This window comes from Girardinichthys multiradiatus, chromosome 5 (assembly GCF_021462225.1).
Source record: "Girardinichthys multiradiatus isolate DD_20200921_A chromosome 5, DD_fGirMul_XY1, whole genome shotgun sequence".
Classification (NCBI taxonomy): domain Eukaryota; kingdom Metazoa; phylum Chordata; class Actinopteri; order Cyprinodontiformes; family Goodeidae; genus Girardinichthys; species Girardinichthys multiradiatus.
This window is the reverse complement of record NC_061798.1, coordinates 824,723-839,353: the sequence shown is the minus strand read 5'-3', so window position 1 is coordinate 839,353 and position 14,631 is coordinate 824,723. Positions and strand designations below refer to the sequence as shown.

Here is a 14,631-nt window from a genome sequence, read left to right as displayed (position 1 = left end):
TGTGTTAAGAAGTCCTAGAACAATCTCAGAAGATTGGTTTTAGATTGTTTTTATGGTTGTTTTTTAATTAAAATAATCAAATAATTATTAGCTAAAAGAAAATAAGCATCCCCCATAACTAGATTGGCTTGCAGCATTACAAAGCAGAATCAACTAAAAGCAGCAGAACTGTGTCCCTTAATGATAAGAGTAAAGTAAGAGTAATGTGAGTAATTTTTCATTCTTTCATTCTTCATTGATCATTGTATGTATCTGTCTATGCTGTTTGCATGTATTCTAGTTTCTGCTGCCTGTTCAGTTAGATTTATATATATATATATATATATGTGTGTGTGTGTGTGTGTATTTATGTATATGTATATTTATGTATATATATAAACAGGTGATGAACAGGTGTCAACTTCTTCATTACAAAACCTTTGTTGGTAAAGTTTTGTAACTGCAGCGTTAGGAGTGACTTAGATGTAATGGATTTGATGAGAAAATGCTTATTTCAGTCATTAGAGACTTGATACTTGACCTGGAAGTAGAGCAAAAGACTTGATACTTGGGAACACCTCTGGTAAGTGTGTATTATTGTTAATTATTGTTACACACAAATTTATTTTCCCTGTCTAGCTAATCATCTTTTTGTCTTTATTACTGTCACAACCTGTTCTACTTGCTGCCCAAACTAGATGCAGTCTACTCCATGCAGCTTCCCTTTTGGCTTAAATGGAAACAGCTGAAAACCAACAGCAAATGAAAGACACAAGAACAAAATTAGTAATGGATAAGAAAGGAAGTTACTCAAAGTAAAGCTTGCATCCAAAACTAAGGAGATGATAAATTAGAATGAGTTCATTGGTGGATTTAAAAAAGTGCAACATTGACTGGATAGCTTTGACTCAACATGCACATATCATGTGCAACCATAGTGCTCTGAGCAGAGAGAGGAGGGGTGTTCTTAGAAGGCTTTTAGGAAGACTCTCAGATCAGAGCCAAACAGAGCTGACAGAAGGAAGAAAGAAGACCACTGGCTCATTATTTATTCTCTCTCTCACCGTGATGTTTGAAGTCTACAGAAACAGAACATCAGATGAAGACTGTAATCAATGAGAGAAAATAATTTTATAAAGAGCAACAACTTCATTAAGATTAGAAACATCTTTTAAAAATTTCACAGCATTTTATTCTTTGCCGGGGCTTTGGTTTTGGTCTTTTTTGTGGGGACCTTAATCTGCAATTCCCTTTTGGACAGACCAACACTGCAGCGATTTTATTTTCTTGAATTTCCAACTAAAATCTTACACAGTAAAAAGATTCATACCACACTGGAAAGACACAAAAGAGCTTTTTTTTTTGCATTATCCATCAACATACTGCAAAGATGTGGTCGTGTATGAAGAATTTCTTCACTTATGAAACAACGAAGTCGGTGGTTGTAAAAAGTTGGACTATTGGCATCATCAACCGGATTGTTCAGCTTATCATCATTACTTACTTCGTTGGGTGAGTGTTTATCTGGTCATTTTTAATACTTTCAATGATTTGATAAATTACCACAAGGCCTGAATAATTAAATACCTTTAGGTCTGCTGGTGGAACCACTACTGCTATGCTACACCATAACCACTCAAGAATCATTAACGTTTAACATAGCTGAACTTATATGATAGAATTAATGTAGATGGAGCCTGTAAATATAAATTACTTCCCCAAACATCTATTCATTTGTGACTTACAGTGTTTCAACTTTACTAATGTTTAAAAAAAGCAAACTTCAGGGCCTCATTGAGACCTGTTCAGTTTTATTGATGTCTCTTGTATCTAATTAATGGTGAATCAGGTATGATCTGACTCAGTGTTGTATTACTATGGATGATACTCCTATTCTCACTGATGACACATTTCAAGACATCTTTTCTGCCCTGGTAATATATTTGATAGATAGATAGATAGATAGATAGATAGATAGATAGATAGATAGATAGATAGATAGATAGATAGATAGATAGATAGATAGATAGATAGATAGATAGATAGATAGATAGATAGATAGATAGATAGATAGATAGATAGATAGATAGATAGATAGATAGATAGATAGATAGATAGATAGATAGATAGATAGATAGATAGATAGATAGATAAACTCTAGCAGATAAGATCGATCGATCGATCTTATCTGCTAGAGTTAAATGTCAGAAAATAAGTTTAAATAAAACACAACCGGGCTACTTGAATTAGCTTGGAATAATAAGTGCTTTACAAGCTTTATTTGGTGTAAGTGTGACCAGTTGTGGAAATAAGCAATTTAAAGCAGGGATTCTCAATGGGTTTTCAGGAACAACCACCACTGCATCCATAAGCAAGAACATTTTTCTGTCAATATTTTAAATTGTGTCATTTAGTTCATCATTATTAATAAGGCTGGCCTAACAATTTGGGCCATTAGTAACAACCAACAGGCTCTGCTACTGTTGTAATGCAAAATAAATATAAAAAATCTACCAAGAAGATTTTTTAATATTCTTTATAGGCCAGTTGGCTGAAAATCTTCTTTTTGAAACTAACCAACACTGAAAAAGATCAGTTTCTTGACTAGTGGTTTTTATTCACAAACTGGAAAAGTGAATGAATAAAATGTGCAATTGAAAAGCTTTAAAGTTAACAAAAGTAGGTTTTCTTCTAATTACTCTAGTACTCACCCTGATTACCTGCCTCTCCTTCCCATTGTCTTACTATTCACTTCCCTCTGTATACAAGCTCACCGGTTTCACTTGTTCCCCGTCGCCACGTCCTGCTATGCTCCAGATTCCATGCCAGTCTAGTTTCTGTTCCTGTTCAGCTCCCAGTAAGTCCTGTAATTCAATTCAATTCAATTCAGTTTATTTATATAGCGCCAATTCACAACACGTCGTCTCAAGGTACTTCACAAAGTCAGGTACACACATTCCAATTAATCCTAACCATTGAACAGTGCAGTCAGATTCCGTTATTTATTCAAATTGGAAAAAAAGTTTTTCTATCTAAGGAAACCCAGCAGATTGCATCGAGTCAGAAACTTGTAACAGTCACGCCTCCTGGATGAGCATGTAGCGACATAGCGGCACGCCACCGATGAGGCCTTTGTTCAATTCCACACATCGCCACTAGGTGGGACTGTGAGCGACATATCTTCGGTCATGCAGAGTTATCTTCCGGCGAGAAGCATTTAAAATTTGGGGGAAATCCAACGTTCCAGATGGAAGCTGCACTCAGTTTTATATTAGTGGGTGGAGCTGAAATGATGACATGAACTGATTATGGCAACATGTTCAGCATTTGAAGTGGATTTGAAGTGGATTTGATGATGTATGAGGGAGATAGAGCACTTGAAATGTCCTAGGGAGCGCTGTTGATCCAATGTAATCCAATAGAGATGTTTGGGGGCTGACAAAGATCAACCAAATTATTTTGGAGTGAATCGGACCATGCATGTGTAATTTAGAGCCAAACGTATGGCTGTGGCGTGACATCAGAATTCGCCACGCCGCCACAGCCACACCCTCCAGCCAAACCAGTCATTACTGGAGACTGTCTTAGACCATCATATTATCTGTTGTTGGGGACAGTTTCACATTGATTAGGTGAAGGACACTAAATATGGACCGTCAAAAGGAAAACATGACACTTCCTATTCTCAGGGGGCGGGGCTTTGATGTCAGCATCTGATCAGTAAATATTGTTCAGGGCCACAGGCAGGTCAATCTCAGAAGGATTCAGTCTCTGTGACTTTTCTTGTAAGAGGTATATCCATTTTGTCTTTCATGGCGAGAAGTCAAATTTTGAGGCTTGGCCACGCCTACACACTTTCATATATCAAAAAGCGTTTGATAACTTTTAATTACCAGTTCCTTAAGAGTATACTGAGTGATTTTCAAGTCTCTAAATCAAAAGCTGTAGGAGGAGTTCGCTCAGCTTATGCAGGCTAGAAAGGGTAAAACCGGGGTCAAAATGGCAACTTCAATCCAAACTGGCTGACTTCCTGTGAGGTTTGGAGCAAAGCTCCAAGACACTTTTTTGTAGGTCCTGAAAAGATACATATGTGTACTAAATTTCAGAATCCTCGGTCAAACCATGGCTTGAGGCTGATTTTTTATTTTTATTTTCTAGGGGGCGCTGTGGAGGAAATAGGCCACGCCCACTAAATATCTCATCAGATCTCTGCTGGGGACCGGACTAGAATCAATCATATCAAATTTGGTGCAGATCAGATGATCTATGTGGAAATTAGAGCCAAACGTATGGCCATGGCGTAACGTCCAAATTTGCCGCGGCACTACGGCCACGTCCTTTTATGAAAAGTCACTGTGCTTCAAACTAAGTTAGAGCCACTAGTTACCAGTCATCTGACACAGTTTAAAGCGGATTGAGTGTAGACACCCAGATAGCGACCTTTCCCAGAAAAAAAGTGAGTTCCTGTTATCAGGGGGTGCGGTTTAGATGATGTCAGCATATGACTCCATATGATCGTCGGGAGCCCGAAGGTCCTTCTTCATGCCAACGTTGATGTGATTTTGCATTTCTTTGGGAAAGTCATTGCATTTTTTTACTTTGGGCGCGGACACCAAGTTCGTGCCCCGGCCACGCCCCCTAAACTCAGCCAAAAACTCATAATTTTGATAACTTTCAATCCCCCATGCCTTAACTGCATATTGACCAAATATGAAGACGATAGCTCAAAATCCCTAGGAGGAGTTTGTTCGAGGTGACTAAGAGTGAAAAACGGCCAAATATTTGCCTTTGACCCAACATGGCCGACTTCCTATGCATTTTAGGCCATACCCATAGTTTTTTTTTCTTGTTTTGAGGAGCTGTAGCAGTGTGCCAAATTTCAGATCTCTACGACCTACGGTTCGGCCTATCTCACGTTTGGGGGCTTGGCTAAGAGGTTTGGACACGCCCACTGATGACGACATTAAGGAACAAAAATTTCATGCGGGGGACAATTATGGGTAAAATCATACACGTTTTGGTGCATGGCAAAGCCCCCAAATTGCCCCACAAAAACAGAAAAAAGAAAGAATAAGAAACCTTACGATTACAATAGGCCCTTGCAGGCTTCCTGCTCGGGCCTAATTAAAGCTGCAAGTAGCATTGAAGGCCCTCGAAACTCAGCGCAACTTGACCTGTACAGTGACCGCGGAAGCCTGGCATCGCCGCCAACACCCCACCGACAAGGCCACTGTTCAATTCCACACATCGCCATTAGGTGGGACTGTGAGCGACGTCATATGATCTTCGGACATGCAGAGTTCTGGTCTGGGGAGAAGCATTCCAATTTGGGGGGAGAACCTTCCACATGGAAGCTGCACTTACTTGTTTATTAGTGGGAGGAGCTAAAATTATGTAATGAATTGACCGTGTCAACATGTTTGGCATTGCTCCCTGGTGATGTATTCTACATTTGAAGTGGATCCGATGATGTATGAGGGAGATAGAGCACTTGAAATGTCCTAGGGGGAGCTGTTGATCCAAAATACAATGTAATCCAATAGAGCTGTTTGGTGGCTGACAAAAATCAACCATATTTATTTTGGAGTGAATCGGACCATGCATGTGTAATTTAGAGCCAAACGTATGGCCGTGGCGTAACATCAGACTTCGTCACACAGCCACGGCCACACCCTCCATCCAAACAAGTCAATACTGGATTCTATCTTAGGCCATCTTGTTATCTGTCACCTGGGACAGTTTAACATTAATTAGGTGAAGGACATCAAATATGGACCTTTAAAAAGAAAACATGACAGTTCCTGTTCTCAAGGGGGAAGGGCTTTGATGATGTCAGCATCTGATCAGTGAATATTGTTCGGGGCCAGAGACAGATCAGTCTCAGAAGATTTCATGTCTCTGTGACTTTCCTTATAGGAGCTATATCAATTTCGTCTTTTATGGCAAGAGGTCAGATTTTGAGGCTTGACCACCCTACATGCTTTCATGTAGCGAAAAGCTTTTGATAACTTTTGATCCACAGTGCCTTCAGACCAACCAGAATAATTTTGAAGTCTGTAAGGCAAAATCTCTAGGAGGATTTCACTCAGATATGCGGGCTAGAAATGGCCAAAATGGGGTCAAAATCACAACTTCAAACCAAAATGGCCGACTTCCCATGGGGTTAGCTTGGGGCTGATTTTTAAAAAATATTTTAGGGGGTGCTGTGGAAAAAGTAGGCCACTGGGAGAAGGTTCCACAGGAGAGGAGCCTGATAACTAAAGGATCTGCCTCCAATTCTACTTCAATAGACTCTAGGAACCACCAGTAAACCTGCAGTCTGAGGACGAAGTGCTCTGTTAGGAATATATGGAATAATCAGATCTCTGATGTATGATGGAGCTAGATCATTAAGGGCTTTATATGTGAGGAGAAGAATTTCAAATTCTATTCTGGATTTAACAGGGAGCCAATTAAGAGAAGCTAAAATAGGAGAAATATGATCTCTCTTTTTAATTTTCATCAAAACACTTGCTGCAGCATTTTGTATCAGCTGAAGGCTTTTAATTGCATTTTGTGGACATCCAGATAGTAAAGAATTACAATAGTTCAGCCTTGAAGAAATAAATGCATGGACTAGTTTTTCAGCGTCACCCCTGGATAGGATATTTCTAATTTTGGCAATGATCTGGAGGTTCGTTCGTTCGTCGTCTTCCGCTTATCCAGGACCGGGTTGCGGGGGCAGCAGACTCAGCAGAGACGCCCAGACGTCCCTCTCTCCAGACACCTCCTCCAGCTCCTCCAGGGGGAACCCAAGGCGTTCCCAGGCCAGCCGAGAGACATAGTCCCTCCAGCGTGCGCCACCCAATCCTCTTTGCACCGGTCCCTCACGGTTCCCCCTGCAGGTGGTGGGCCCACTGGGGGATGGCCTCGCGTCTCTCGTTCGGGCTTGGCCCGGCCGGGTCCCGCGAGGAGCAACCCGGCCACCAGGCGCTCTCCGACGAGTCCTGACCCCAGGCCTGGCTCCAGGGTGGGACCCCGGCTCCGCCGTACCGGGCGACGTCACGTGCCTCGATATTTTGTTCTTCATGAGGGGTTCTTGAACCATTCTTTGTCTGACCCATCACCTAGAGCCTGTTTGCCATGGGAGACCCTACCAGGGGCATTTAGGCCCCAGACAACATAGCCTCTAGGATAATTTGAGCACTCAAACCCCTCCACCACGTTAAGGTGACGGTTCAAGGAGGGGTGATCCTGAGGTGAAAGAAGGAAATCCTAGAAACCTGTTTAATATGGGATTTAAATGACATGTCCTGGTCAAAAATAAAACCAAGGTTTTTTACTTTATTACCAGAGGTCAATTTAATGCCATCCAGGTTAAGTGATTGAGTAAGCAGTTTCTTTTCAAAGACGACAACTTCTGTCTTGTCTGAATTTAGAAACAGAAAATTTAAAGTCATCCAAGTTTTTATGTCTTCAAGACATGCTTGTAGTCTACAGGGGTTGGACAATGAAAATGAAACACCTGGTTTTAGACCACAATAATTAGTATAATTAGTATTAGTATGGTGTGGAGCCTCCTTTTGCGGCCAATACAACGTCAATTCGTCTTGGAATTGAGCCCAATACACACAGCCCAATACACACAACAAGACTGGTGAAAGATTGGTCTGATGAACATGAAAGTGAAGTTGAACATCTCCCATGGCCTGCACAGTCACCAGATCTAAATATTATTGAGCCACTTTGGGGTGTTTTGGAGGAGCGAGTCAGGAAACGTTTTCCTCCACCAGTATCACGTAGTGACCTGGCCACTATCCTGCAAGAAGAATGGCTTAAAATCCCTCTGACCACTGTGCAGGACTTGTATATGTCATTCCCAAGATGAATTTACGCTGTATTGGCCGCAAAAGGAGGCCCTACACCATACTAATAAATTATTAAACCAGGTGTTTCAGTTTCATTGTCCAAGCCCTGTAGATGGTGGAGTGTTGGAGAAGTTAGGCTTGGAGGTCAAAGAACATTATGAGAGATTAGGAGATTATGTCTCGAGTAAGTTTGAACAGCAAATTAACAAAGCTTCAAAGAGAAAAGGATCCTGCTGGGTCAGGGAGGTGGAGACAAATGGGACTCATGATAGACTCTATTTCATTGTCGCCAATAAACCTGGGAGAGAGTTTCTTGGAGATGGATTTCAGAGGAACATCTCAGAAGGAGAGCCAAACTTTTTGTCCTGGTGTATACTGGGGTGCAGAGATTCTTTTACAGTCAGCGATTCTTTGATTTTGTCAGCAGAGGGAAAAAAAGGAGGTTGATAGCCAAGTTATGCTTCAAAGGGGGAAACAACTTCAGCAGAGGAGATGTGTTAGTTGTGGGCATATTCAATCCAGGGGAGATAGTGGCTTCAGTTGGCAGGGTTGGAGGAAGTGACACATCTGAGGGCTTCTTCTAGTTCTTGATTGATGCATTCTGTTTAACAACTGGATTTTGGGTGGACACCAGAAGTGAGACTAACTTTGCTGTTTAGGGCCGAGCAAAACTTTTTCCAGACATGTGAGATAAATTGAGGGCCAAGATCGGACGGGATTTCTTGAGGGATTCCATGTTAGTTGGAACACATGTTTGCTTTGGATCTGGGTGGTTTGGAAAGAAGTGGGTTACTTTTAACGGGAATGAAGGGGCAAGCTTTGAAATAGCCTTTAGATACAGGGAGTGTCAGGGATGGCTGAATTTGTGTTGGACCAAAGTGCAGAGTGGAACGAAGAGGCGGCATGGTGAGTTAAGAGTATTTCAATAAAATAAAGGAAATGCTTACAATCCTTCCAGGTCTTGGAACACAGGTGGGAAAAGACAAGGCTCATACAGATCTGGCAGATTATGGCATTGAGAGATCAGGAATAACATCAGGTGTCAAGCAGGAGACTCCAGTCAAAAACAAAAAAAACAGAGTATAAAGTCTGAGGGAAGAGGAAAATAAATCAGTGAACTGAGGGAGCTAATCAAGGAGAAAATCAGTTGCAACTGGTGTGAGAGAAAAAGGAAGCGACTGAAATGAACTGTGGGCAAGTGACAAATCAACACAGAGGAACATGGAGTGTTGGGGGATAACAGAAAACATCTAAATGAACTGAATCAAGTAAACAATGACACTAACTAAAGAAGATTAAAAGAGGGAACCAGATCTATAAGAAAATAAAAACTAACACATCTAACACAGGAATCCAGGAAAGTAGCAAAACTAAACAATGGAATAATTCTAATAAATCTGAATTAACAGAAATAAAGCAAGTGAAGAACATTGCAGTATGTTATGGCTTGCGAAATAGGACCCAATAATCCAGACGAGCAGGCAGCATGACGGTAGGTGAAAAAGGATTTAATAACTAAAAAACAAAAACTCACTCACAGAAGAAGGCAGAAACCACAACAACGGACAGGCAAGATATGCAAAAACAGACATGGGCAGGTTGGCAAAACAGGCTTGGCGTGAGTAACAGGACAAAGGCATGATCTGAAAACAAGACTTGAGCATGAAAAATGTTTCCGCGATGTGTAACTGAACAGGTGTATATTTATGGAGTGTGAACCAGATGAACCAAGACAGATTAACTAGGTGCAGGTGAACCGAATAAACTTAATTGACAGGAGAGAACAAACGTGACTGAAGCAAAACAGGAATTCAAGAATACAAACTAATAGAAACAGAACTAGAAAAACATGAAACGAAAGCATAACCAGATCCAAAAACCAAACTTGACAAAACATGAACAAGACTAAAACAGGACCAGAAAAATAAGCAGAAAAACAGACCAACAAAACCCAAAAGCAAGACAGGTGAATCGCAGGTATCTAACAGGACGAGGCAACAGGGAGCAAATGAAAACATAACTACATAAATGAAAACATAACTACTAAACAGAAGCACAAGAAAAAAGACCTAACTGGAAAAAGTAAACAAACACAAAACCAAAACAGCAGATCCTGACAGTAACCCCCCCCCCCACTCAAAGACGGCTTCCAGACGACCTTCAGTTAGTCCAAAAAAACAGTCCAAAACAAAAACAACCTGACCAGGGCGGGCGGAGGGGGCCTCGGAAGAAGGTCAAGAGTCCAAACAAACAAAAAAACAACCCAGTAGGGGAAAAAAAACTAGAGTCCATGACTTGAACAAAAACTGGCCAAAAGGGCAGATCATAAGTCTAAACTAAACAAAGTCCAGGAGGCCAGCGACGAAGGAGCAGGCGATGAGGAGGCCGGCGATGAAGGAGCTTACGATCTGGAGGTCTGCGGCAGAGGAGCCGGCGATGAAGAAGCTGATGATCTGGGGTCCGACGGCGAAGGAGCTGGTTGTCAGGTGGCCGGTGATGACCAGGCAGTAACCTGGATGACCAGTGGGGGCCGAGAAGAGTAGAGGACCCTCGGTCAGGAGGTCAGCCGAGCAGAGTAGAGGACCCTCGAAGCAGGAGTCTGGGAGGCCGGCGCCTAGACCAGGAGGATCCACGAAGATGCTTATGGGGAGGCCGGTATCTCAGAGGTAGGCCAAGCCGAGTAGAGGACCCTCGGGATGATCTAGAAGGCTTTGGACCAAGCAGGAACTCAGGAGGCTTGGGACCAAGTCAAAACTCACTTACCTTCCTGTTAGACAACAGTTAGACAACTAAGTTAGTTTTATGAGTCAGATCAAAACATGCTTCACACAATAAAACCCAGCAAACATGCTTAAATTTTATCCAAATGTGGTAATGAATGATCTGTAACTTCAACTTTCAACTTTAAGTTATGCCCTTTTGATCATAGGTGATGGAATTATCTGCCTGTGTTAATGAATTGAGTGATTAAAAAAAAATCAAAGTAGGAAATGCAATTCTCACTAGTGACCACCAGATGGTACTGAGTGCAGGTCTGCTGTTTGGGAAATCCAGCTGCAACTGTAATTTATTAAATGGCCACCAGATGTAGGTGTTGTTCTCTACCTGACTGGGAGAATGTTGGTCACAACTGTAATTACGCCCAGCGGACACTGGGGCAGGTCTGCTGCTAATCAGCGCTGGTTTTCTACAACTTTAACTTTTCCACAAGTTAAACCAACTTTCACCTTGCATCCACAACAAACACCTCTGAAAGATAATGTTATCCTTTGCAGTAGAACTGAGCACAATCTAGTCAAAATATCCCCTAATTCACAAACGTTCTGTGCGAAACTCAAAAAAATTTCACAATAAAACGTCCTAGTTAACGGAGATCACAACTGTTCATTCTGTGCAACAGTGATTTGATGTCTGTCTTTTTAAGGCCCACTCAGGGACGCCATATGTTGGGGGCTCTGATTATTGATTGATTAATCTTGATCAATAATTATAATTACAAATCATAATTTGACAAAATCAATTTCTTAACCAAAATCCTCATTTATTAATTGAGACCAGAGATGTTTCTGGTGTTGTAATTATGGCTCAACGCCTTTGACAATTACAACCGTTAAATGCTCCGTAATAATTAATAACCATTGATGTCACTGTTTAATCGACCGTTTCTGCCGAAACGTGTGGACACTTTTGCACACAATGAACACAAAACGCTCTCTCTTTATCTATGTGAATATTTATTAATCTTCTCCTACTCAACATGCAAAATTCTACATAACAAGGGTAACACATCTAAATAAGCAAAATAAACAACACAGCAGTGGGTGTTGAATCAACCAGCATTTATGGCAATGTCCTGATCATAAAACTTCCCCCAACTCCTGAGCAGACCAAGAGTTATAAAGCTTTTGGCGGCAAGCTAGCGAGCAGTGAGATTGGAGACAAAGAAAAATGGAGAATTTCACCATAAGGTGATTTTAACAGTCCAGTCTTACCACACACCTGCGTTGACTCTCATGTGGTAAAACACGCACAGAGCTAGGAGCGCGGCGGCTCCAGATATCAAAATAACACATCAAAGTTTCAATAACAAGGTTACATGCACATATCGTTCAGAACACATGAGATCATAACTAGCGATTCTGATCGCTTCTACAACCTCTGACCCTGCCCAGGCCTTCTAATAAAGAAATAAAAATAAAGGATGGGTTTTACTTGGTGAAGTTTCCTTCTGGGGCAGCGAGTGGGAGGGAAAGATGGGGGGTTGAAGCGTTGTGCGCGTCCGCAGCTCAACTCCAGGAAAGCGGTCAGTCCCCGTCCTTTGGCCTTCTTGACAAAAATAAAAAATATTATCTGACCATCAAAGTCGACTTGGGATGAAAACACGGTGGCGGTTCGTTCCTCGAACTCCGTGTTTTTAGTTACGTGTTAAACTCACGTTTTCGATCGGCAAAGTGAAATTTCTGGCCTTCCTAGTCCAGAAACCTCAGTTATGAATTGTTTGTTTTCCAACGAGAGAGAATGAATGAACTCTGAAAAGAGCTCTTCTCTTGAAGTGGCGCACTTCAGTCACTAGTCCGGTCCTAGCAGAAGGCGTATGTTCAAGGTGAGCGCCTTCCTATATAGCGTCCTGTGACGTCAGACTTGGGACGCCCAGTCATATCAGTCGCAATGCTCGATGGGATATGTAGGAGCGGGCTGTCCTGGATACAAAATGGCCGATGCCATTGGAGAGGCACAGTGACGTCCAACAACGTGCAGATAGTCCAATACTCAGCAACAAGTGGTCCAACACCTCACTCGTGAACAAGACCCCGAGATACTTGAACTCTTCCACTTGAGGCAGGAACTCCCCTCCAACCTGAAGAGGACAAGGCACCCTTTTCCGGTCGAGAACCATGGCCTCGGACTTGGAGGAGCTGATCTTCATCCCAGCCGCTTCACACTTGGCTGCAAACTGCCCCAGCGCATACTGTAGGTCTTGGCTAGAGGGGCCAGCAGGATCACGTCATCTGCAAAAAAAAGAGACGAAATCCACTAGTCCCCAAACCAGACCCCCTCCGTCCCTTGAGTCCAACATGCACCGGGAACAGGTCCGACTTATTGAGGCCAATGCGGACCAAACTCCTGCTCTGCTTGTACAGAGACCGGATGGCCCCTAATAAAGGGCCCCCAATTCCATACTCCTGGAGCACCCCCCACAGGGCACCACGAGGGACAAGGGAGAAACATTAATTAAAATACATATTTTTCTTTTATACTGTTAATATTGACCACCAATTTGTTGCGAGTTACATCGAGCAAGAAAAGAGAAATAATCTAGTCACAGCAGATGACAAACCTGCTGTGAGTGGCACAACAAAACTTAACTAACTATAACAGTCCAGAATAGGAAGGGCCGAACGGAACAGAAGAAAAAAGTCACCAACGGGATCGTTTATAATGATGCAGCTCAACAATCCCTGCATATTTCTAGCTACACAGCAGAGGATCCGTTTACTTTTCCTCTTGTTCCAGCCAGTAGCACATGCAATTTCTTAATTTAAATAGGGTGGTCTGCTTCTGTTTTGAACCTGCTATCCATTGCACGTGCAATCTTTGAAAATCGCACGCAACACGGCCACTTATTGCACGTGCGATTTATTTATAGTAAACGTAAATTAGCACCCATATTTGGGATCCTTGAAGATGAGGCCCATGGTAATTCAAAAGTAAAAAAAAAACATCTTTATCATTATAATCCACATGCTGATATTCTTTAGGATTATTTATTTTCTCCAGAATTGTCTTTTGTACTCCTTTGTACTCCTTTTGTACTAGATTGAGTAGGGAGTTTTAGTTTTTAACCCTATAAACCTAACCATTAAACATTTATTTCACATTTACACTTTCAAAATTATTGAGATTATAGTTTAAAACTCTGCATTATTAATTTTCAAGTAACAAATCTTAAAGCCAGAACCCATTATTGGCTTTGAATGCTATTTAATGTAATATTATATTATTCTTGATTAGGTTCCGTTTTTCCTTAACTGAATGGCATAACCTTATTAAATTATTGCAATTTTCAACATGGACCCACAATCTATGGCTCATGGACCTCAGGGGTCCAGGCAAGCTTTAGGTTGAAGACAACTGCTCCAAATTACTTCAAACTTTGCAGAAGTTACAGAAACATCCTTTCCTAAAATAATTAACTGGAAAGTGTCAAGTGAGCATAATTCAATTCAGTTCAATTCAGTTTTACTTATAGCGCCAATTCACACTACATGTCCTCTCAAGGGACTTTACAAAGTCAGTTCAATCGAAACATACAGACTTCAAGTCAGATACATACATTCCAATTAATTTTTACTATTAAACAGCGCAGTCAAAATCGGTTTATTATTCAAATTGGTTAAAACGTTTTTCTATCCCCTCCTTGAACCGTCACCTTAACGTGGTGGAGGGGTTTGAGTGCTCAAATGATCCTAGAGGCTATGTTGTCTGGGGCCTAAATGCCCCTGGTAGGGTCTCCCATGGCAAACAGGTTCTAGGTGATGGGTCAGACAAAGAATGGTTCAAGAACCCCTCATGAAGAACACAATATCGAGGCACGTGACGTCGCCCGGTACGGCGGAGCCGGGGTCCCACCCTGGAGCCAGGCCTGGGGTCGGGACTCGTCGGAGAGCGCTTAGTGGCCGGGTTGCTCCTCGCGGGACCTGGCCGGGCCAAGCCCGAACGAGAGACGCGAGGCCATCCTCCAGTGGGCCCACCACCTGCAGGGGGAACCGTAAGGGACCGGTGCAAAGAGGATTGGGTGGCGGAC

The 14,631-nt window shown here is 42.1% G+C and overlaps 1 protein-coding gene across 1 annotated transcript in view; it reads left to right on the top strand.

Moving 5' to 3' along the window:
* The first annotated feature begins 1,012 nt into the window (after positions 1 to 1,012).
* The window catches only part of p2rx3b (purinergic receptor P2X, ligand-gated ion channel, 3b), a 102,278-nt gene continuing 88,659 nt past the window's right edge, over positions 1,013 to 14,631 (top strand). The window contains exon 1 of the mRNA XM_047366460.1: positions 1,013 to 1,491. Within this exon, the coding sequence (XP_047222416.1) occupies positions 1,370 to 1,491 (122 nt within the window). The 5' untranslated portion in view covers positions 1,013 to 1,369. The remainder of the gene's footprint in view (positions 1,492 to 14,631) is intronic.